The sequence below is a fragment of the Chenopodium album genome, chromosome 5, assembly GCF_948465745.1.
Source record: "Chenopodium album chromosome 5, dcCheAlbu1.1, whole genome shotgun sequence".
NCBI classification, from domain to species: domain Eukaryota; kingdom Viridiplantae; phylum Streptophyta; class Magnoliopsida; order Caryophyllales; family Amaranthaceae; genus Chenopodium; species Chenopodium album.
In genome coordinates, this window is record NC_137838.1 from 1,954,458 (window position 1) to 1,980,136 (window position 25,679).

At 31.4% G+C, this 25,679-nt stretch overlaps 2 protein-coding genes across 3 annotated transcripts; both read left to right on the plus strand.

Moving 5' to 3' along the window:
• The first annotated feature begins 1,479 nt into the window (after positions 1-1,479).
• Positions 1,480-7,103, plus strand: LOC145630013 (transcription factor bHLH118-like). Its single transcript, XM_081682255.1, has 4 exons — positions 1,480-2,234; positions 2,531-2,941; positions 3,056-3,158; positions 6,751-7,103. Exons 1-3 carry the CDS (start codon positions 1,815-1,817, stop codon positions 3,134-3,136), a joined length of 912 nt encoding a protein of 303 aa, XP_081538381.1. The 5' UTR covers positions 1,480-1,814; the 3' UTR covers positions 3,137-3,158; positions 6,751-7,103.
• Positions 7,104-20,346: 13,243 nt separating this feature from the next.
• On the plus strand, positions 20,347-22,861 carry LOC145630014 (transcription factor bHLH118-like). 2 transcript variants are annotated; one of them, XM_081682256.1, is made up of 3 exons: positions 20,347-20,799; positions 21,023-21,373; positions 22,711-22,861. In XM_081682256.1, exons 1-3 carry the CDS (start codon positions 20,521-20,523, stop codon positions 22,774-22,776), a joined length of 696 nt encoding a protein of 231 aa, XP_081538382.1. In that variant the 5' UTR covers positions 20,347-20,520; the 3' UTR covers positions 22,777-22,861. The 2 variants fall into 2 exon arrangements, with proteins under 2 accessions (XP_081538382.1, XP_081538383.1); XM_081682257.1 differs by having other exon boundaries at positions 20,348-20,799; positions 21,029-21,373.
• Positions 22,862-25,679: the final 2,818 nt, after the last annotated feature.

The window sequence follows — 25,679 nt, forward strand, 5'->3', positions numbered from 1 at the left end:
GGCCGGCACGGCCCGGCACGACACTGTTCATGGCCCGCCTAGGCACGGCCCACGGCAGGCCCGGCACGGCCCATGCCCACCACTATCAACCACGTGAGGTTTGACAATGCAATTTTATTAATGGATGGATTATGGAAAGCAATAACCAAAAAAAATTGATTGTTCCTTTTTTAAAAAATAATTTTAATTAGTATTATTATTGAGTAATTTATGGTGTACTCTCCATAAACATTGGGATGTGAATTATTGACTTTTGGTTGATATAAACACTCTACATAGGACAGACCATTTACCACGGAAATATGCCGGAATAAAAGCACAGAGAAATTGAAGATGGTCACTTCACTTTCCACTTTGGTTGAGATAGGGTTTGCTTTGCATTTCATCATTTGGATCCCATTTTGGCCATTGTGATCGAATTTGTGATAAAAAAAATTATATATGTCGCAAAGTGCTCTCTTTAACACTTCTTTTCTTAGCTAGTTTTATTTTGATTATTCTCCCATCGAAATAAAAACCTTATCTGAGAGGACTTAGTGACCTCACCTCGTCTTGTTAGTTAATTTATGGTGTCTTGTTTTGGATTTGTTATACCCTCCTTTGCTTTATATATATATATATATATATATATATATATATATATATATATATATATATATATATATATATATATATATATATATATATATAAAGTTTTAGTTTTTAATGGTTCTGTTGAATGAGCTTATTAAGTTATTCTTAGAATAACGATTTTAATTTGTGAATGAGGAGTCATATTTTTTCATGTACAGATTTGTAACTCGACATGAGCTTGAGAAACTAAATTAATATAAGATAATAGATTATTAATGTTAGAGATATTAGACTCACTGTGAGTCCGACTCACCCCATTTTTTTCGATTAAAATTTGAATTTTCAATTAATACTACCTCAATACTATACGGATAAAGACTCGGTTTTGTAGTTGATTAAAATGTACTTTTGTGCAGTACATTAGTACCTTTATGTAAGAATGATTTGTACTCCTTATATTTTGAATCTATTTTAAACAAATTATAAAATGCCCATTTGACAAAGTCCATTTGCATTTAAATTTGAGATTTTTTTTTTTTTTTTTTTTTTTTTTTTTTTTTTTTTTGTGTAAAAAGTTATGAAAAATTATTCTCTATTGAATATAATGTCGAAGTATCTTTAACACATACATTACACATATAGTAAGGACATAAACTTAATGAAGTACCAAAACCCAAATAAAAAAAATGATTAACAACAAGAAAATCTCTTTAGTGACCAAATCAGATCTTGCTAGTGTGTTTAAAATATAATTAGTCAATTATTACTACAAATTATATTAATTAAATGATAACCCTTTCCTTTACCCATTTAAATGATACCCTTATTTAGACAGCTCTTGGTCCACCGTCCATAAAGTTTGATATATAAATGGATGAACATATTTTTTTTTGTTATATTAATAAAAACTATACCATATACAAATATACAATACATTATATTATACACCTTCTTTTCTTTCTTCTTCTCTTCTTTCTCTTCCTTCTTTTACAGCATTTTTATGGTGCCCATTCTTCTTTCTCTTTGCAATTCGCATCATTTCTTAATCTTATAATCAATAATTAATCCAAACCCAATTAATTAATCACAATTTCTTTTTGCTTGTTAATTGGGATTTGCCACTTATTCAAAAAGATCTCTCAAATCCCCTAACCCTAACTACCAAATCTTCTTCTTTTAATTATTTTTTTCTTATTTACTGAACCAAATCTTCTTGAAATAAAACTTTTTTGATCTCCTCCATGTTTCCATTTCAAAGTGGTGAGTTATCTTTTCAAATTTCCAATGATTTAGAAAATAATAATAATAATAACAATAATATTACTACTAATACAAATACTAATTTTCTTTTTGAGCACCATATTAGTAGTACTAATGCTGCAGTTGCAGCTAGTACTACTACTACTAATATTGACCCCGTTCATCAACCTCATTATGGTGTTGATTCTAAACTCAAGAGCCCAAAAACACGAAAACCGCGATCCGGGAAGTCTGTCCAGGATAATACTAATGTTAATAAGATTAATAATGAAGATGAGATCAAAGGAGATGATAATACTAACAAGAAGGTTATTCATCGAGAAGTCGAACGACAACGAAGGCAAGAAATGTCCAATCTTTATGCTTCCCTTCGCTCCCTCCTTCCGGTAGACTATGTTAAGGTAAATTCTATAAATCTTTCCTTTTCTTTTTGAAAATAAATGTAATAAAAGTCTTAATTACCTAGAATAGTAACAAAAAAATAACAATTTTGGGGGTTTTTGGTTAAGGATAATATAGTAATTTACTTTCATACATTTGTTGTTGTTGTTGAATACTATTAAGCATTTGGCAATCAATCATGTTCATATTTTTTTTTTTGGTTATGTTCAAGATTGAGTTTGTTTAAGCTTGAAAAAATTTGTTTTGGATATTTTTAGGTTGATTTAAGTTGATTATCTAGTGATGGGGTTTTCAGGGAAAAAGATCGGTATCGGATCACATAACCGAGGCTACAAGGTACATCAAAGACTTGGAGAAGAATGTAAAGGAGCTAGGAGAGAAAAGGGATAGTCTTAAAGACACATTTTCTTCATTAGAAAATCGACGAAATAATAAAAGAGAGAATAACAATGTTGGATGTTCATCATCAAGTAGTACAACATCTACTACTTCAAGAAGTAGTAGTAGTTGTAGTACTAGAGATTATAATGTCAACATTCATAAATTTTCTAAAACACTTCAGATTGAGATAACAGCCGGGGTTGAAGAGGATGATCCATGTCCTATATCGAAAACTCTCAAAGTGTTAGCTCAAGAAGGCCTTGATGTTGTTAGTTGTGTTTCTAATAAAGTTAATCAGAGGTGGATTTATGTGATTTATTGTGAGGTATATATATAAGTTTTGTTATTGTAGGTTATAAACTTTGGAATCATTTTCTTGTATTATATCAATTTGATCAGTATTGTGTTGTTGTTGTTGTTTCTGTTGTTGTTGTTGTAGGTTACTGAAGAAACAGCCGTCGATTCGTGTCATTTGCGAGAGAAATTGATGAGTGTAGTTGTTTCTTCAAGTGATGTATAAGAAGTGGCCCTTTCATACGCAGGTTTGTTCTTGATCTCTTTATTTTTACCTTGCATAAGCTTTCTTTGAATCACTAATTCAATTACTTTATTTACCAAGTCAGCAGAATGACCTATTTTGCTTAAAATCACAATTTATGCTTAATGTTAGTTAGAAAAAGATTACAAATTTACAAGTAAAGGTTGGAAGAATAATTTGGTTGTTGTGAGATCAATTAATAATTGGGTTATCACCATTGTTGTTGTTGTAGATTTACTATGTTACGGGTGTTGCAAATGAAGTGGTTTTACACTTGCAAACCTTAACTTGTTTTGTGCTAATATTTTTGGCAATATTGATTTTGTCCCTTATTTGAATGTGCTCTACATGTGTAGACTTATGTCTTAACTTTCCCCTGCTTATTTATAGGCTACTCTCGTACTCTTTTTATATAGAGATTTTAAGTACTCATATGTATTTCATATTATTGTGAAAGAAGGTTGTGTATATCTTAACCTCTTTTTACACTTTTAAACTTATGAACCATACATATTCACGGATTTTTGAAAATTCATCTAATTTGTACGTAAATGAGATAGCTAGATAGACCTTGACCTATGGAGGGATACTTATTAATTACCATATGCTAAAGATCAGATCTTTTTCTTGCATGAAATCTTAGTTTCCTGTACTCTGAGAAAATTCCACATCCACAAACATGTCATCTGTTGTTGTATGTCTCTTTCTCAACACAAAAATAGTGGCTTGAGATATAGGATGACACACCATAATTAGCTACATACCGTTAAAGAGAGCATACTATGTCATTGTCAACAAGGTCCAGAGTTACAATAATTTTTGATGTTGATACTATATAAAGTATCAATAATAATCGAAAAATCAATGGCTAGCTTTCCTTAACTACGTTGAAAAGTTGCTAGGAGTTTTGAGTGTGACGACCCCAAACAGTCCACCATAACAAGTGTAAAACTCAAATGGATGGAGAAATTACTCATAGGCTCCAAGAAATTCAACGTGTTGGAAAGAGACTAATGATATGATGTTACATGTACGATCCATATTATTGAGGTTTTATCTCAAAATCAATTGGTGGTGGACGTGGAAATAATAAGAGGATATAATATAGCGTAGTCTTCCTTCAAGGATTATTGTTGTTACTTGCTGGCATGTTATGGCCTTTTGATAGTAACCTATTAATAAGTTTATATACAATTAATTGGAGATGAAACGATTTTGTTGTAAAAATGTAATGTATATGTTAGATAGCATGCATACTCCACGGTTTATCTTAGAGCAACCGAGGAAGGCTGGAGTGGCATCGAGCCTAAACCTTTGGAACGACTGAAAGTTCTCCTAGTTCCTAAGTGATACACCTTAGATTAGCTTCCTACATGAATTGGAATGATATAGATTTATGGTATATATATATAGTTTACAATTTTACAAAGAAAGAGTGCAGATTTACGTAGGACATATATATAAACACAACATCTACAATAATGTGTCAACTTGTACATTATCGATCATATTTCAACCTTCACGATCAACTAATGTGTCACTCATCATTTGAAATATTGTCAAATAACTGTGTGCTGGCCTGGAGTAGTACACATTTTCTCAAGTGTCCTTAAGTGTTACTTGAGGGTTGACAAACATCATTTGATCTCCTCTAATAATTAGCTTAGGTAGAAATCAAACATCATTATTAGCTAATTGATTTTGATTAGTCAATTGGAACATGGTTAATTATTGTGCTTGACAGATTCTTAAGCAATGACAAAATGAAAGAGATAGCTCTTTATTTTACTTTTACTTACTCTAGTATTTTAGTTTAATTTTATAGGATAGTGTGTAGATATTTTCAATTAAGTGTTTATTTACCTTAATAAATAACTTTGGCTTGAGTTGTTACTTTCCAAATTAAAGTTATTTTGATTTTTTCTCCCTTTTTTCTTACCCTTTATATATGCAATCTTAAATGAAAGGAAAAAATAGACATTATTTTTTGTATTTTTCCTCCTTTATTTATTTCATTTTGCATTTTAATTTCCATCTCTATTACTTTTACTCTAGATCGATGTAATATGTATAGAAAATAAATAAAAATTCGTACATTATTACGAGAACTGTACCATAGATAAGCTGATAAATAAATTAAAGCATGCAAGTGAAGTAAAAGAGAAAAACGGAAAAGAAAAAACTTTTGTTTGTAGATATTTATATGTTAGACATGACGACTATAAAAGTATTGTATATACAGCTAACTGCTTATATAATTCATGAAAGTTGTATGATGACCCAGATCATCAATGCTGTTAAGTGTTTGACAGGAATTCACTAACTAGAATTTCTGCACGTGATCCAAACAAGCAAGTGGATAGATCGGATATTAATATCGCTTTCTTGATATTTTCTGTGATTGTTTGGTAGACATAGAAAGTACGTACTCAATATATAAAAAAAGATATGAAGTAACAATAAATACTGTTCTATAAGAGTGAAATTGTTTGATCATTTGATTGAATGAAATAAATTTATTACCTCAATTTAGATCTCCCAGTTCATTTTTATCACATATCACTAGATTAAAGTCCTTTTTTTTTTTGAGAAAATTAGATTAAAGTCCTTAACTTATACCATTAACGTGATAATTAGTTCAATAAAGTATACTTAATCATACAAAGTATAATTTCCCACTTTCAACATTTCATACTATATATATAAGACCCTATTTACTTCACCTTGAAAAATTATGTTAAGTAAAAATAATTTCAATTCAGTAAAAATAGTTTCGATTCAGCAAAATTAAAGTGATGTGAACAGGGCTTAAGTGGTGTATGTTAGGGTATGTAGTACCTCTCAATCTCTCATAAAATCCAGTGGCTCATGCATCTGCCCTTACATTTACTAATGCTAAGTCCTACCTGCATGAAATGTCATAAATCTGCCTGGACTCCCTTCTCCCAACTAAAAATAATATTGTTACTTAAACTTATTTGATTTGTACTTTCCACTACGAGTACTTTTTTCTTTTTTCAGATGTTATAATTCATGGCATATTTAATTTCTGAGTTTGATCCTTCTACTTATTGATGAACTATGACCATTGATGAAAAGGAGACCTAAATATAGTGATTTCTTTTGCTATATACTCCATATACTTGGTATACTCCGTATTATATGCTACTCATCTTAATTAAATGTGGTAAGCTTGGATACATGATAAAAGTACATATTTCCTTTTTTTTTTTTTTTGAGTTTACATATTTCCTTTTTAATTTGATAGGATTGCATTACTTTGTATGGAACCTTTTTTATTTAATTAGTAGCAGCAAATAGATCAGACGAAAAAGTACCATATCAAAACACATACGAAAAATTGCATATTGAGATGAGTCATTGTGAGACTATATATATATATATATATATATATATATATATATATATATATATATATATATATATACACACGGTGAATTACTAATTTTAATTAGCTAGCCTTATAATTCTTAACGAACATGTCATATGCATAATAAGTTAGTTTGAAATCGCTAACAAATACAAATGCACATGAAATCTAATGCCATGAATTTAATGTGTTACTGTTGATACAGGTCCGAGCCTTTGCATAAATAGTGCACTGCATTATATTGTGTAGTTGGCCTTGGTGATCTTTGCAGTTCTGCCATGACATGACTACTACTTCAAGGCTTACAAATAAATCAGCAACATTTTGGCAGATAGAATTAATGCAAGAGGCCACATTATTTTGATTATTTTTTGGAAATTTGTATAATTGTATGGATAGAAAAAACTCTTCTTTGATAGATCGAATGATAGACCTATTTTTCTTAGAGACATTAATTAAGGTAACAGCTATGGTAATTATTACTATCGCTTTTGTTTTTTTTGGAAATATTTATGTTGTCCAAGGTTTTTTTTTTTAATTAAAAACTGAAGTTGGATATATTCTCAAGTCCAATGATTTCAAATAAAGGATGAAAGGGAAGATGAGAATTCTGGAATTGATGGAGGTGCACATATTATTGTTATCATATGATCAGGTTGGACTTAATTATTTGTAAATCATATAATTGTAAAGTTGTGTATCTTTGTCCAAAAAAAAAAAAAAAATATTTATCATCATGTGAGGTTGGTCATGTCAAGTTAGTTTGTACTTGTAGGATGACTATTCAATAGTTACATAACAATTGTGGTCACTATATATATTAGTTTTAAAAATTACCATGATTTAAAAATTACGGTGGCTACAAAATTTATGTATCCAGTTTAAAATTGTCTTATCTTTTTAAGAATTTGCTAATTATACTAAGGAAAATTTGGTTTTGATTTTCCCAATTTTGGCTAATTTTCTTTAAATAATTTCGACTTTTGGTAGTCTTGAAATAATGCTAACCTGAGGGTGCGTGTTTTTCTAATTGATTGATTTCAGAATTGAGATTATTAAAAAAAAAAAAAAAAAAAAAAAAAAAAAAAAAAAAAAAAAAATCTGTCAAAATTGAGATTATTTTTAGTACTTCACTACTTTGTAGGGAGGAATGAAGGCCGACCAAGTTTAGGCATCAATAGACAATAACCCAACACATTAGATATCTCACCTAATTCAATAATCAACAAATTCCCTCAAAAAACAGATATAAAAAAATATATAAATAAAAAAAATTAAAAAAAAAATCAACAATTAAACACAGTAGCATTCCCACCAAATACAAAATTTTTCCATTTAATTAACATGTGTGCTGTGTGACTGTGACTACAGTGAATATCTTTTGACTGAATATTCTTTGCTTTGTTAAGGTCAACTTCTCTTCTAAGCACCTCAAAAGCCTTATTTCATGACCTATTCAACTTATATTAATTTCATTTTTAATACCTGCATGTAATTTTTATATTCTGCTTTTTTTCTATAATTATTTTTATAAAGAGAGACCATAAAATACAGGTTAATTCTATTACATGATTTAAGATCTCTAGCATGACCAACAGAATCTCTACAGGTCACCAAACTTGCATCCATTTTTTGGAATTTTAGTATTTACCAAATGCAGCAATTTTTCTATTACTGACTATATATAGAATATCACGAGTTAAAAGAATTGTGAGCCGATAATTATTGTGACCTGTTCTCTTCTATAATGTTCGAAATAAAAAAAAAATGACATATTATAAGGGAATGGATAACAGTTCAATATAGATTAATGTTGCAATACCCCTTCACAATGGTGTGCTTTTGAATCCATCTTAACATTGAGAACTATTTTTAGAATGATATGATAATCCCATTGTTATTAATATTTTTACAAGGCATATGTAAATGCGCCTAGAGTATCATGGATGATACAAACAACAAACCTAGTCCAGAAATTTGGTTTTTAGACTTTTTACAATCAAATTATAGCACATTTATTAAGAGTCAAATAGAGTTCAGAATATATAGTCTTACGAGGACCTACTCTTAACAAACATGCACCTTTCATGAAACATATTTTTTTTCTTAGAGATCAATCTTGAGGAAAAAAAAATGATTTGAATATATTGTACTCTATATTTAGAAATTATAAATGGGTTTAGCATGTAAGAGACCCGTCCTACCAACCTATTCCAAAACTTCATTGATCAATTGATCTTCTGGCTCTACCAAAGATTGTTTGACAAAATGTAATCATCTTGTTGGATTCTGTTAATCAAGATATACATATTTATAATAGATATAGATCAAATGTCCCAAGATTAATAAATAAAATAAATTTTTTTGATTAGCTCCCATTAGTTAAAGGGTCCTAACACTAGGACATGGACATCGACCTTATCAACAAACCTACTATATGTTGATAATATCAATCCTCTTACTAATTGTATTTTGTACTATAGTAGTATTCTGATTTAGAAGACAATAACCTAATTTTGAAATATTGTTGATGTCACTAAACATCAACTATCTTAGATGACCATCAACAATTTAAGGTAATGCTTAGAGCTGGATGATTACTGAAATTTGTGTATTTAGACCCTTGAATAATAATTCTTAATCATCGTGTCTATTTTGTGCTGAACTGTAATAATTATGATTTATGTTTGTATGTCTCAATGACATATTTGCTTATACGATGTACTAGCTAGTTTCAGCGAATTTTTCATGTTACTTAAAACTTATATTGGTTTTCTTGGTTTAAATTTATAAGATCTAATAATTTCATTAGAAATTGTCGATTAATCAAGTTAAGTAACACAATTAGCCCTACCTATAAGTTACTAGACCATCTTTCTCTTTATGTCATTATATTTAAGGCCAGATTCAAATAAAGCCATATTATACTGTTATATGAAGATACAAGTATAAAGTAGTAGTGTATTAGATTACTAATCCTAGTAATAAAATAATAAATATGGAGTATAATATAAAGTGTGTCCAAGTCATGGTCAACAAATGGTAAGTGTTCGTGATTAAAAAAAAGTGGGGGCCACCTACATCATGTTATCATGTTATTCGCTGGAAGATTATCCTGTTTGATACACTGTTCATTTTGCTGCGACCCTTTTTGATTTTCCACTCAGGATAATTACGGACTACAGACCAATTATCTGTATGAATAATATAATAAAATATAATATAATATTAATACTCGTAGTCGTTTTCCGTACGTGTTGTTGATTAGTGGTCTTGTCGATTTACTTTGATATTTTAAGTTCCACCACAAATTAATATTCCACATGTTTTTGGTTTGTTGTACTTCAGTCTTTTTAAGAAGTTGGGTGTTCTTTCACATAAAAAATAAATAGATTAATTAGAAAAAAAAGTTTGGTGTAAAATGACCATTTTCCATCTATGACGGATTGAAAAATAACAATTATTAAATTGATAAATTGATTGTATGTGTAAATCACAAATTTTTATATGTGACTAGTTACATGATGTGACTATTTCATATGCAATTAATTAAATAATGAGGGTTATGGTAATGAACAAGTTAGGTTACTTTAACGGATAAAGGTTTCACAATAGAAAATTGGTGTTACTACCAATCAAGTGGAGTTTTTTTTTCAATATTAAAAAAGAGTCACTTAAATGAACTTTAAAACTATCCCTAATTCGGTAATTCCCTATCTAGCACCATTTTTGAATATTTGACACCGTCGTAACTTTAATTATAAAAGTATCATTATGTTTATGATAAATCTAACAAAATCTTTCTTATTAATGAGTAGTATATTATGGAACGAATTGAAAGTTTTTTTTTTTTTTTGGTGTTTAAAGAACCACAAGGGCGGGGGTGAGAATCGATCCCAGGATCTCCTAAAATCGGGAGGGAAGCTCTAACCACTTGAGCTATCTCTCACTCTCGTATTATGGAATGAAAGTAGTATTACTAAAGTGTGGTTTTGTTTATTTGTTCACAATACTTTGCATAAAAATTACTGTACATAAAAGGACTTGTTTATTCTTGTAAACTGATAAGAATCAGGCTCTGGCTAAGGTGGTCAGCCCATAAATCACTAGCCCATTAATCTCTCTAGGCATTATTACACTTTTATAATTTTATATATCAACTCGATGAGTGAAATCATTTTAATTATTTATTTATTTTTTTTAAAAAAAGGAACCATTTACTTTTGATGTTTTGGGTTCAGAAAAAGGTTATTCATAATCAAGTTTGTTGTTTGGGTTGTGCGATGTGTTAAATTCAACATATTTTTGCCTATAACTAGGTTAAATCCCGTGCCATATACGGTAATTTCAATATTTATCATTAGTTTAATACAATTATTAGACTATAAAAAATAATATCAAATTGTAAAATAGGATGAAAGTTCTGTAATTACAATTTTTTTGAATCTTAAAAAAAACAGAGGAAGAAATGCATGCACGACTAATAAAAATAACTATGGATTACATTACAAAGTTATAGATAATATTACATTATTGTATTACATGACTTTGTTCCCGTCATAAAATAAATAAATATATAAATCTTTGTTGAATGTGTAAAAATGAATATACTTGCCAAATAGAGAAGAAATATTATTGTAAAGTAAGTATTAAATTAAATACTTCTCTAAGAAGCTTTGGCCAAAAAAAAAAAAAAAAAAAAAAAAAAAAAAAAAAAAGACATTTTGGAGGAAAATTTTTTAACAGGTTATGACAAGTGTCATTTCTGATTTCGCCTTTAGTATAGGTATATGATATGTAAATACATTCATCATCCATAATCTCCAATATTTCGCATTATAAAGTACTAATTACGGTTCCCTCAAAAAAAAAAAAAAAAAATTACTAATTACGGACTACTTTTTATCAAAATTTAAACAATTCTAATTTAATAGAAAATGTACAACAAAGCATCATTTTAAGTTTTTAACAACTTTTTAATATTTTAACAAGATAAATGGAGAAATTAAAAGACATCAAGATTGATACAGTGATACATACAACTAGAGCTGTCAATTCGGGTAAATGGATCGGGTAAGAGTGGGTCGGGTCAATTAAGATTAATTCCATAACCTATGCGGGTCGGGTTTGAATTGGGTCATGCTTGAGTCGGGTCGGGTCGGGCATACATCATATCGGGTTTTGGTCAGGTTTAGGTCGGGTTACATTCGGGTCGGGTGAACAATAGGTCGGGTTTAATTCAGATTTTCACGGGTTAAAATGGGTTATGGTAATCACCGGTTTTAAGTCAGGTTCGGTTCAAGTCAATAATTTGTGGGTTATAATCAGGTCGGGTCATTTTCAAGTCGGGTCATTCTCGGGTTCAATAAGTCGGGTTCGGTTCAAGTCAATAATTTGCGGGTAATAATCAGGTTGGGTCATTCTCGGATTCAAGTCGGGCTATGTCGAGTCAATAATTTGCAGGTTACAATCAGAACAGGTCATTTCCAAGTTAGGTCATATTCGGGTTCAACTAACTATAAATATATGATTATCATTTTTATCAAGCTAATTATTTCCCTTTGACTATAATATATATAGCAATATAATAAGGAACTATAGTCTATAATTTAGGAAGATAATTATCTCCTTTGACCATACAACAAATACATATTATATTTAACTCTTAAATTTGAGGATGATACTCCTTTCTTTTGCCAGCGAGGACCGACTTGGTCTCCCAAGACAAAATGCTTTGATCAACCATAATAAAGTGATCTAAATTGCATTTAAGGTGATTTGAAATTGGGTCAAGAACAATTTGGGTAGAATTTAGGTCAGGTCAATAACAAGTCGTGTTTATTTCGAGTCGGGTTAGTAACAAATCGGGTTGAATTTTTGGGTTAGGTAAGTAATAGGTATGGTAAAATTCGGGTCGGATCAATAATCAGGTCAATAACAAGTCAGGTTGATTTCGGGTCGGGTTTGTAATTGGTTGGGTTAAATTCGGGTCGGGTTAGGAACGGGTCGGGGTTGAATTCAGGTCAGGTTAGTAGCAAGTCGGTTTAAATTCGGATTTTGACGGGGTAAAACGGGTTTGGGTCAATTTCGGTTGTTAAGTGCCAGTTAATTAAATTTGTCGTTGTAAACCAGTAAATCGGTGCAAGTTGTAAACAAGTAAATTGGCTGTTTAAAAGAAAATTGAATGGTTCCACACACCCAGTTGGACTCCCGGAGGGTATTAGGGACCATGGTAAATATTTCGGCAATTTTTCTTTTCTCGCGAAAAAATGTTAAAAAAATTCCAAAATTGAAGGCTAATATCCACGCTTTTTGAGAAATTTTGGAGGTTTCGGGGTATGGTGTCAAAAAGTCTTGAAATTCTATGGGATACATCTCGGGGTCATATAATGCCGTTTGGAACCATATATGATCATTATTTTTTGTCATAAATGTTCGTGGTAGGCTTAAATTAATGAAATCGGTGCAAGTTATAAACTGGTAAATTGGTCGTTTAAAGGCAAATTGGATGGTTCCACCAAACCAATTGGACTCCCGAAAGGTATTAGGAACGACCATAGTAAACAATTCGAAAATTTTTATTTTTGGACGAAAAAAGTCAAAAAATTCCTAAATTGAAGGCTAATATCCACGTTTTTTGAGAAATTTCAAAGGTTTCGGGGCAAGGTATCGAAAAGAAATGAGATTTTATTAGATACATCTCGGGGTTATATAATGACATTTGAAACCATAAATGACCATTATATGTTGTCATAAATGTTCATTGTAGGCTTGAGTTAATGAAATAAGTGCAAGTGGTAAACCAGTAAATTGGTCATTTAAATGCAAATTGGATGGTTCGACCCACCCAATTGGACTACTGGAGGGTATTAGGGACCATGGTAAACATTTCGGCAATTTTAATTTTCGGGCAAAAAAAAGTTAAAAAATTCCAAAATTGAAGGCTAATATCCACGCGTTTTGAAATTTTTTTTTGGGTTACGGGGCCCGGTGTCGAAAAGGTTTGAGATTTTAGGGGATACATCTCAAGGTCATATAATATTGTTTTAAATCATAAATGATCATTATATGTTGTCATAAATGTTCGTGGTAGCCTTGAGTTAATGAAATCGGTGTAAGTTGTAATTCAGTAAATTCGCCATCTAAAGGCAAATTGGATAGTTCCACCCACCTAATTGGACTCTCGGATTTTGGCAATTTTTATTTACAGGCGAAAAAAGTCAAAAAATTCCAATATTGAAGGCTTATATCCACGCTTTTTGAGAAATTTTGGAGGTTTCGAGGCCCGGTATCGAAAATCCTTGATATTTTGGGGGACACATCTCGGGGTCATATAATACCTTTTGGAACCATCTATGATCATTATATGTTGTCATAAATATTCGTGGTAGGCTTGAGTTAATGAAATCGGTACAAGTTGTAAACCACTAATTTGGTCGTTTAAAGGAAAATTGGATGGTTCCACCCAACCAATTGGAGTCCTGGAGGGTATTAGGGTGGTATACATTTTAGCAATTTTTATTTCCGAGCAAAAAAAGTCAAAAAATTCAAAAATTGAACACTAATATCCATGCATTTTGCGAAATTTTAAAAGTTTCGAAATTCGGTGTCGAAAAGTCTTAAAATACCAAGAAATACTTCTTGGTGTTATATAATGCCATTTGGAACCATATATAATTATTATATGTTTTCATAAATGTTCGTGGTAGACTTGAGTTAATGAAATCTGTGCAAATTGTAAATCGGTAAATTTGTCGTTTACAAGCAAATTGGATGGTTCCACCCACTCAATGGGACTCCCGGAGGGTATTAGGGATCATGGAAAATATTTCGTCAATTTTTATTTTTGGCGAAAAAGGTAAAAAAATTCCAAAATTGAAGGCTAATATCCACGCTTTTTGAGAAATTTTAGAGGTTTCGGGGCCCGTTGTCGAAAAGTTATAAGATTTTAGTGCATACATCTCGGGGTCATATAATGTCGTTTGGAACCATATATGATCATTATATGTTGTCATAATTGTTCGTGGCAGGCTTTAATAAATGAAATCGGTACAAGTTGTAAATTGATAAATTGATTGTTTAAAGGCAAATTGGATGGTTCCACCTACCCAATTGGACTCCGGGAGGGTATTATGGACCACGATAAACATTTCGGCAATTTTTATTTCCGTGCGAAAAAATTCAAAAAATTTAAAAATTGAATGCTAATATCCATTCATTTTTAGAAATTTCGAAGGTTTAGGGGCCCGGTGTCGAAAAGAAATGAGATTATAGGGTGATACATCTCGGGGTCATATAATGTCGTTTGGAACCATAAATGATCATTATATGTTGTCATAAATGTTCGTGGTAGGCTTGAGTAAATAAAATCGGTGCAAGATGTAAACCGATAAATTGGCCTTTTAAAGGCAAATTGGATGGTTTCACCTATCCAATTGGACTCTCGGAGGGTATTAGGGACCATGGTAAATATTTCGGCAATTTTTATATATGATCATTATATACTTTCGTAAATGTTCGTGGTAGTCTTGAATTAATTAAATCGGTGCAAGTTGTAAATCGGTAAATTGGTCGTTTAAAGGCGAATCGGATGGTTCCACTCAACCAATTGGACTCCTAAAGGGAATTAGGGACCATGGAAAACCTTACTGCAATTTTTATTTTCGAGCGAAAAAAGTCAAAAAATTCCAAAATTGAAGGCTAATATTCACACTTTTTGAGAAATTTTAATTTGGAGGTTTTAGGGCCCGGTATCGAAAAGTCTTGAAATTCTAAGGGATATATCTCGGGGTCATATAATGTCGTTTAGAACCATACATGATCAATATATGTTGTCATAAATGTTTGTAATAGACTTGAGTTAATTTAATTGGTGCAAGTTGTAATTTAAATCGGTAAATTGGCTGTTTAAAGGCAAATAGGATGGTTCCACCCACCCAAGGACCCCCGGAGGCTATTAGGGAACATGTGAATCATTTCGGCAATTTTCATTTCCGGGTGAAGAAAAGTAAAAAATTCCAAAAGCGAAGGCTAATATCCACGGTTTTTCAGAAATTTGGAGGTTTTCGGGTCCGGTGTCGAAAAACCTTTAGATTTTAGGGGATACATCTTGGGGTCATATTATGCCGTTTGGAACTATATATGATCATTATTTGTTGTCATAAATGTTTGTGGTAGGCTTGAGTTAATGAAATCGGCGCATGTACACCGGTAAATTTGCCGTTTAAAGGAAAATTGGATGATTCTACCTACCCAATTGGACTATCGGAGGATATTACAAACCATGGTAAACGTTTCGGCAATTTTTATTTTCGGGCGAAAAAAAGTCGAAAAATTAAAAAATTGAAGGGGTTTATCCATGCTTTTTGAGAATTTTTCGAGTCTTCGGTCCTGGTGTTAAAAAGTCGTGAAATTGTAGGGAATACATCTCGGGGTTATATAATGTCGTTTGGAATTGTATATGATCATTATTTGTTGTCATAAATGTTTGTGGTAGGCTTGAATTAATCAAATCGGTGTAAGTTGTAAACCGGTAAATTGGTTGTTTAAAAGCAAATTTGATGGTTCCATCCCACCCAATTGGACTTCCGGAGAGTATTTGGGACCATGGTAAACATTTCGAAAATTTTTATGTCCGGGCGAAAAAAAAAAGATTCCAAAATTAAAGGCTAATATCCACGCTTTTTGAGAAATTTCGAATGTTTCGGGGCCTGGTGTCGAAAAGCATTGAGATTTTAGGGGATACATCTCGGGGTCATATAATGCCTTTTGGATCCATACATGATCATTATATGTTGTCATAAATGTTCGTGGTAAGCTTGAGTTAATGAAATCGATGCAATTTGTAAACCGGTAAATTGGTAGTTTAAAGGCAAATTGGATGGTTCCACCCAACCAGTTGACTCCCAGAGGGTATTAGGGACCATGATAAACATTTCGGCAATTTTTATTTCCTGGTGAAAAAAAAGTCAAAAAATTCCAAAACTGAAGGCTAATATCTACGTTTTTTGAGAAATTTTAAAGGTTTCGGGTAGAGCTGTCAATTCGGGTAAATGGGTCGGGTCAACTCGGGTCGGGTCAATTTGGATGAATTCCATAACCTATGCGGGTCGGGTTTGGGTTCGGTCATGCTTGAGTCGGGTCATGTCGGGTCATACTTCTTATCAGTTTTGGGTCGGGTTAATAATAAGTCGGGTTACATTCGGGTCAGGTGAACAATAGGTCGGGTTTAATTCGATTTTTCATGGGTTAAAATGGGTTAGGGTAATCATCGGGTTCGAGTCGGGTTCGGTTCAAGTCAATAATTTGCGGGTTAGAATTAGGTCGGGTCGTTCTCGTGTTTGAGTCGGGTTCGATTCAAGTCATTAATTTGTGGGTTATAATCAGGTCGGGTCATTTTCAAGTCGGGTCATTCTCTGGTTCAAGTCGGGTTCGGTTCAAGTCAATAATTTGCGGGTTATAATCAGGTTGGGTCATTTCCAAGTCGAGTCATTCTCGGAGTCAAGTCGGGTTATGTTCAAGTCAATGATTTGTAGTTACAATCAGGTCAAGTCATATTCGGGTTCAACTAACTATAAATAGATAATTATCATTTTTATCAAGCTAATTATTTCCCTTTGACTATAATATATATGACAATATAATAGGGAACTATAGTTTATAATTTAGGAAGATAATTATCTCCTTTGACCATACAACAAATATATACTATATTTAACTCTTAAATGTGAGGATGATCCTCCTTTCTTTTGCTGGCCTTGACCGACTTAGTCTTCCTAGACAAAATGCTTTGATCAACAATAATAATGTGGTCTAAACTGCATTTAAGGTGATTTGAAATCGGGTCTGGAACAATTTAGGTTGAATTTAGGTCGGGTAAATAACAAGTCGTGTTGATTTCGAGTCGGATTAGTAACAGATCTGGTTGAATTTTTGGGCCAGGTTAGTAATAGGTCTGGTATAATTCGGGTCAGGTCAATAACAAGTCGGGTTGAATTTGGGTCAGGTCAATAACAAGTCGGGTTTATTTCGGGTCGGGTTTGTAACAGGTTGGGTTAAATTATGGTCGGGTTAGGAACGAGTCGGGTTGAATTCAGGTCAGGTTAGTAACAAGTCGGGTTAAATTTGGGTTTTGACGGATTAAAACGGATTTGGGTCAATTTCGGTTCAAGACGTGTTCGGTTCAGGTCAATAAATTACGGGTTACATTCAGGTCGGGACATCTCCAGGTCAATTCATGTTCGGGTCTCACAAACTAGGGTTAACTCGGGCCTATGTTGGTTTCAGGTTGGGTCAGGTCGGGTTTGGGTCACTATTTTTTCGGCTTCAGATGGATCGGTTAATAATCGAGTTTGAGTCGGTATTTCGCGTTAGGTCAACTTTTGATACCTTTACATACAACATTATGAACTTGTAAACATTAGGTGTTATTCTTATATATTTATTAAGGTAAATGTTGTTTATAGTATTCTTTTGAGAAGACGTTTGAGATGACGGTCTTGTAAACATTAGATAGTGGGTTCTTACCTTTTTAAGGCCTTTTCGTGTCGAGATGATGAGGGCAGTTGCAATAGCTTTGGAGGAGTAGTATAGTCCAACGTCTAATGCTTTTAATGGATGACCAGCTACTCTTTTGGCATGACAGAATGGCGATTCTTATGGGCTGTTTACGTTCTTTCGCTTCGTAGAAAAGAAATCGGGTTTGGTAAGAGTGTTTATTGGCCTGGGTTGGAATAAACCGATTCAACTAAACTATTACCGTTACTTAGTGGTTGATTAGAAGTTTTAGGTAACAGTTATCATTACCTAGGGGTAATGGTTTTCACCTAATTGTTACCTCTCTTAAATCTAAGGTAATAATTTCACTTACCCCCCTCAAATAAAAAGAGAGGAAGTTATGTTTAAGTAATTCCTTTTCATGGTTAAACCAAACATATGAAAAAGGTAATGCAAGATGCTTCCTTTCCCCTCTCTTATTTGTTTCATTTTCATTTGATTTCCAATATTCATATCAAACGCCCCAAATTGAAGCATTATGCCGGTTAAGTATTACAGTAACATACTAGCTAGTCATTAGTGCTTCTAAAGGCGTGGAAAAAAATCATCGAACTATATTATATTAGAGTACACTGCACGAAAATGTAGCAAGAATAACTGTACCAAGTTTTAATTTATTATGTGTAATGTTATATGTAGGCCTAAGGGTTTTATATAAGCATTAAATGTATTCTTGGGAATTGTATAAAATTAGGAATTTATGACAAAAACACGCGGAAATCAGTGTTATTAGTGTTTATATTTTGATGATTTCTTTAATTTTTACGATTTTCAAGTGTAAATTTAATGCTTATATGTATCCCTAAGGGCTATGTTTACTAATACTCTATATTTTTGGAGTATTAGAACATCATTACGTGAAAAATGTAGCAGTTTTATTTCTAGTTATTGAGTTGTTTTTATGTTTAACAGTAAGCCCTTGTTTGAAGCTAAGAAACGAAAAATTAAATTTTATTTGGAAATTTGAAATACATTAAATTGGATCCAATATGTAAGTAATTTTAAAATAAAAAAAAAATGAAATTTAAACCAATCCACATCCATTCAAAAATAAATATAATAAATACATTTAAAGATTTAGTTTAGTTTGGATTGAATGACATGTTGTTATGGTAGTCTTCCTATACTGCCACTATATTAAAGCCCTTTTCTGATGCGATTATTTTCAGTTCAGTTCAGTCCAGCTCTAATAAGTTCAGTTCAGTTCGATTTAGCTCCTAATTTCCTTCTCTTATAAAATATTAAGTTCAGTTCATTTCAGCTCTAATCAGTTCAGTTCACTTCTATTTAGTTCAGCTCTAATAAGTTCAGTTCAGTTAAGTTCAGCTCTAATAAGTTCAGTTTAGTTCAGTCAATGAGGACAAACCCTTAATTTTCATTGGCCGATCTCTGATTTATTTTTTTGCTGGTCAAATTATTAAAAAAATGCATTTAAAAAAAAAAATCAGAAATTAATTACGAAAATAAAAAATTTGAAAATTCAGAAAATAAATGAAATTTTCTTTAAAAATGTAATGAAAAATTAAGTTTAAGTATAGCATTTTCAGATTGAATTACACTTAATTGTACTTGAATAATTTTCTCCCCTTAATCTCACATTACAAAACAAATTCATACTCATGAAGTCATGAGTAGCAAAAGACATAAATTGCAGACTTTGCAGCATAATAAAAGCTAAAAATACCCTCCCTAAAAAGAGTTACCTAGCTATACATTCCCTCTTATTAAAAAACACACATACATTCCAAACATAATGCAATTTCTTGATAATTATTATTACATCATTAACATTAATCAACACCTATTATTGGATCAACTCAACATAAAATAATTAATCTAGTAGATTCTATGTATCCTAAACAAAGTCTTGGTCTTTATTGAGTAGACTACACTATATTACTTAGTTGGTGCGTCTACACCCAATACTATAATACGTGCTTACGATAATTAATTAGATACTGTAGATCTTTCCTTAATCATCATGATCTTCCTATATCTTTCCTTGATCATAATACATCATCAAATCATATCATCAGATCAAGCGGCTATTATTAAAAGCGAGCTCATCATAAGAGTGTACGACAACTCTAGGGTAGTCCCACAAAGATTTTTATTCCATCAAATTATGGATTACCCTTAGATTAAATAATGCCCTTTTATTATTTAATTATGTTTTCTTGTCTTAAAATAAATAAATAATTAAAAACTCTTTTAGAAAGAATTATTAAATCTCTACCCTTATTTCTCCCTAATTATTTCTTCTAGTTAGTGTGAAATGATCTTGATGTGATCCGTTTGATTTTCTCTCTCCTAAATTAAGAGAAACAAAGAAAAAATCCTGTTCCCTTTCCAACGAAGTTGTGAGCTGTCGTTCAAAATTAGTGATGAGGGGGACCAATTTGAAGAAGAAGATGAGATTATGTTGAATGATAATAATAATGTTTCTGTTGGCCTAGTCAATAATACAACTAGTACTAATCCTGGCCGAGGCCGAGGTAGAGGTGGTCGTGGTCGAGGCCGAGGTCGTAAATCATCATCATCGTTAGCTAGTAGTAGTAATACTAATACTAATACTACTACTAATATTGATGATGATGAAAGAAAGGTTATGCATAGAGAATATGAACTTCAAAGGAGGCAAGAAATGGCTGATCTTTATAATTCCCTTCGTTTAACTCTTCCTTCTGAATCTATTCAGGTTTAATTTCATTTAATTTCTTAGGTTACTTTAATTTTTGATTTATGAATATTGGTGTTTTTTTTCTTTTTTATTGGTTTGTTTAATTTGATGGGTATATATTATTTTTGATTTAGTTTGTAGTTTTTTATTAGGGTTTTTATTTAGGGTTATAATGAGTTTAATTAGAAACATTTGAGGTAATTAATTAGGTTTAATTTAAGGGTTGTTATTAATTATGGAGTTTCAGGGAAAGAGATCAACAAGTGAGCATATAGGGGAAGCAGTAAATTACATACAACACTTGAAAAAGAATGTAAAGGAGCTTGAAGAGAGAAGAGATCAGCTTAAACAATCAGTAGAACAACAAGAATCGACGAGTTCGACTTCTGAATTAGGTGGATCCAGCAACTCATCTGTAACAATTAGACAATCTGTAGTTGGTTTTGAAGTAGAAATTAGTGTTGGATGTGAAGATGAAGACCGATTTTCGCTATCAAGCGCTATACAAGTAATTTTTGATGAAGGACTTGAAGTTGTGAGTTGCACTTCAACCAAATTCAATGATAGACTAATTCACCATTTGCAATGTCAGGTAAATGTACCTTTTTTTTTACATGTATATATAGTTGATGTGTGGAGCTTGATTAGTACTATATATCTTGAATTGAAGCTAAGTTGGTTAAAATTTTCGATCTCCCTACACCTTAGGGTGTCCAATTGTCCATCTAGACACTCGAGTGTAATTTAGATCATAGATAGAGTACACGAAAAAGAGAATGTGAAGGGGTGTAAACATTTGGGTGTTATGTAGGATGCCGATTACATTCCCAACATCTAGGATCACAAGATTCTATCTGGTTTGATGTCATTGTCGTTGTTGCTATCATGAAAACATGGTAAAATTAACAGAGATACTACAATACATGGATAATCTAAATTTCATGTGAAGTTTTTATCTTAAAATTAGGCTTTTTTAAAATTATAACCGCCTTTTTCTAATGGTAATTATTCTACCATCCATTTGGTAGGTGGTAAAAATTGGTGGTAATAATTTGTGTTCATTTTGCAAGAAAAGTTCTTTGCCAAGTTGTATCATATTAATGCGTAAAATTCTATTAGCCTTTTTATATGTATTTGGTATTATTGAGGGACATAATAATGGATTTATCTGAAGAAAATCATATATTTGTAGATGTTATACTTCACATATAACATCATTATTGTCTACCAATTCAATCATATGGTCTACAATTTTCATTCTCTTTATATAAGATTATGCTTGTTATTTTAATTAGATCTTCGGTATGATTAGCTAATAGTACGTACGAAATAGCTACTCATGGAGTCTAAGCTAGGATCATGTAAGTATATATGTAGAGCCTTGAGTCAATGAGTCATGCATATTACTCTGTCATCCTCAAGTGTAGATTTGTTATGTTCTTTGATTCACAAGTATGTTGTAACTTGTAAGACCCTATTTATTTTCTATATTAAGGTAGTTTAAGCAGTTTACTTTTGGAAGAGGTTTAATTTCATGCTACTTGGTTCAACCAATTCAGAGAAAAAAGAATATAGATGTACCAGTTTGAACTAACATGTGCATGCATATTTGTTTTGTAAAATGAACTATACATTCAAATGTCACATTTAACTTGATGTATTTCATTTTATTGTGAAATAGCAATATTTTTTATGTTATCTTATGGGTAAGGCAACTCACATACTTACATCCGACTCCCTAGCCTATTAAGGCCGTGAGTATATCTCTTTAACGATATTGGGGAAATGTTTATGTTGATTTTAATGTTGGTTATCAGATGTTTTATGTGAGTTTTGAGAATTTTGTAAATCGAAGGAGAGCAATTTTTATATATACGATACATTTTTTTGATAAAAATTAGTTTGACACACAATTTGTTTATGATGCAGGTAGGAAACACAGCATGCATTGATTTGAATCAACTACAACAGAAATTAAACGACCTCCTTTGCTGATTATATATACTATCATTATTACCTTTATAGTTTATACATAGCTTGTTATGGTGTGACTTGATCCAATTCTAGGTTATTGATGTTTTTGAAACAAGTTACGAAAGTAGACATATATGTTCATTTGATTCTTCATTTAGTATGTAGGCAATCAAATGCATTGCTAGAGCAGGAAGGGTGTATGTATGAAACAAGTTACGAGTGTAGATGAACAATCGATCATTTGGTTGTTCTTCTATTAATTAGGCAATAGAATATTGCTAGAGCAGTGAGGGTGTATGAACAAAGTGTAGTTGTATTCTTGTATATTATAAATGTTTGAGAGAAATTTGTTTATTCTTTAAGGGAAGTAAAATATATAATAGCAAGAAAATTATGATACATTATGCTTGAAAAACTTGTATATTCTAAGATTGTACTGATTTATGTGCATGAAGGTAGCTATCTATATAACAAAGCTTTGATAATGTTCCAATTAAAAATCATCTATATATGTGCAAAAGATATACTTAAATGAATTTGATGTAATATAACCCAAGAGATTTTCATCAATGTTGGAAAAAATTGGCCCTATACTACTTTAAGAATTTCATTATTTCAACCTCATACTTCATAGAAAAAACATAACTTTGTTGTGGTTAGGATGTTTGCTTGATAATTTCAACATTTTAATGATAATGATTTATTTTCTAGCATGTGTCCATATTGAGTTAATTCAACAATCACATGATCATATCAGTTGTCATAAGGACGTACTCATGCAACGGCCTTATTCAAGTGGTAGATGTAGAGCATTTAACAGCTTCTTTGACCACAAATCAATCAAATAATGTGGTTTATTTAACGATATAGAAAACGAATAAGATTTGAAACAGATAATTGTTCCTCTAAAAGGTAAATATGATTAGATGTCTAAAACTAACGCAACTATATTATAAATAAGGGTGAATTGTATACAATTTACTTTAATAAAGGCATTTAGGATATATATGTCGTCCTTTTTAATAGACCAATCAATTATCAACGACACCGAGTAGGTAGACTATTTCTTTTAAGAATGATGTCAAAATGAACAAAGAGCATTATGGGGTAAAATTTTCATAGGTGTGGCCCAAATAATATTTTGGACATGGTCAGTAAAGCTTACTACTCCCTCCGTTTCTTTTTATATGCATCACTTTCTTTTTATGGGTGTTTTTTTTTTTTTTTATATATGCATCACTTTTATATTTGGTAAAATTATACTATATTTTATTATTTCTCTCTCTTACTTTAAACCCCACTCAAATTATTTTATCATTTCTCTCTCTTCTATGTCCTTACTTAAATAATAAAATATCTATTCTCTCTCACATACTTTCTCTTTCATGGTCCCCATCATACTTTTATTATAATAATTTATTCATTCACTCACAATATTATATTTATCTCCTAAAACTATGTGCATTCCCAAGTGATGCATATAAAAAAACGGAGGGAGTAATATGTAATGAAAAGATGGTAAGACTATTAGCAAAGTGCAATCCAATAGTCTTGGTTTTGGCATATCCCTCATTATACTGCACTGTATAATTTGCTGCCTGCCGCCCTGTCGACTTTCTTGACATTTGACATGGAAAATGTTGTGTAGCAATTAAGTACTAGGGACAATCAAGTAGTTAGATGCATATTGTTGTATAAAATATACTCCGTATTTGTTATTATTGCTATATTTGAACTTTCTATTAGAATATTATTATATTTTAGACCTTACATGTGTATATATGTGCATGTTTTTAATCTTGCAAATCGTGCAATATTTGTGCACGTACGATTGCATGATTGATAAGATGGTTGGCTACCTACTAAGATCAATTCCATTTGTCACATTACTTATTTACTCACATATAATACGAATATCTGATCATTAATTCAGCTTGTATTAAATTATTGGTTGGTTAATATTTTGTGGGAGGTGGTTAATCTCAATCTTCTACATCATTTGTTCTTATAACTCACATATATATATATATATATATATATATATATATATATATATATATATATATATATATATATATATATATATATATTTAACATTGACATAACCAAGCTAAGTGTACTTGGTGGAAAACTCACCTTATGACTTGAAGGTCACAAGTTTAAGCCCCACAACTACAAAATGTTTGGGACTATGGGGATTCTCTTACCTCCCCACACTGCTCTCAAGCGATGACCTGCAGAGCCGAGCCGACTAAATCCGTGAGAGATGTCGGTTAAGTATAGTCCTTCATCACAACTTAACTTTTAAGTCCAACCATTTGCATCACTTACATCCTTTTCATTGCTTTCTTTTCTTTCAATTCTTATTTTATGTATATATCAAGAATCACTTACATTGTAGAATGTTGACAAGCAACTCAATCAAACGTTTTGTATTAACTTTTCTAGTTAATCAAACAATCATATTTATTTCTTGTCAAGATTTAAATATTTAATAAACTTTATTTAAACATCGTGAATCATACTCTTAAACCTCGATTACATGCATCAATAAACCTTTTTAAAAGTCTACCCTCGAGATTGACACGAATTAAAAATATTATAATCTACTTTAATTTGTTGAAATAATTTATCACGAGCTTGCTAATTCATTAAACTGTTCATTAATCGGCGAGAAACCAAATCATTAAAGAGGTGCCGCCCATTTATATTAAGCCGATTTAGGTTAAAGAGGTTTTAAAGACATGTGTTAATTAGGAGTACGGTGTGATTGTTTCAGTCAAAACTCAAAAGTATACGATGTGACATTACTTTCAAAGTTATTATATTTGGACTTTGATTAATTTTAAGTTTGTACACTAGATTACTTGTACACAATTACATGACATGATGAAGAAGTGGTTACTACCTCCCAGCTCCGACTT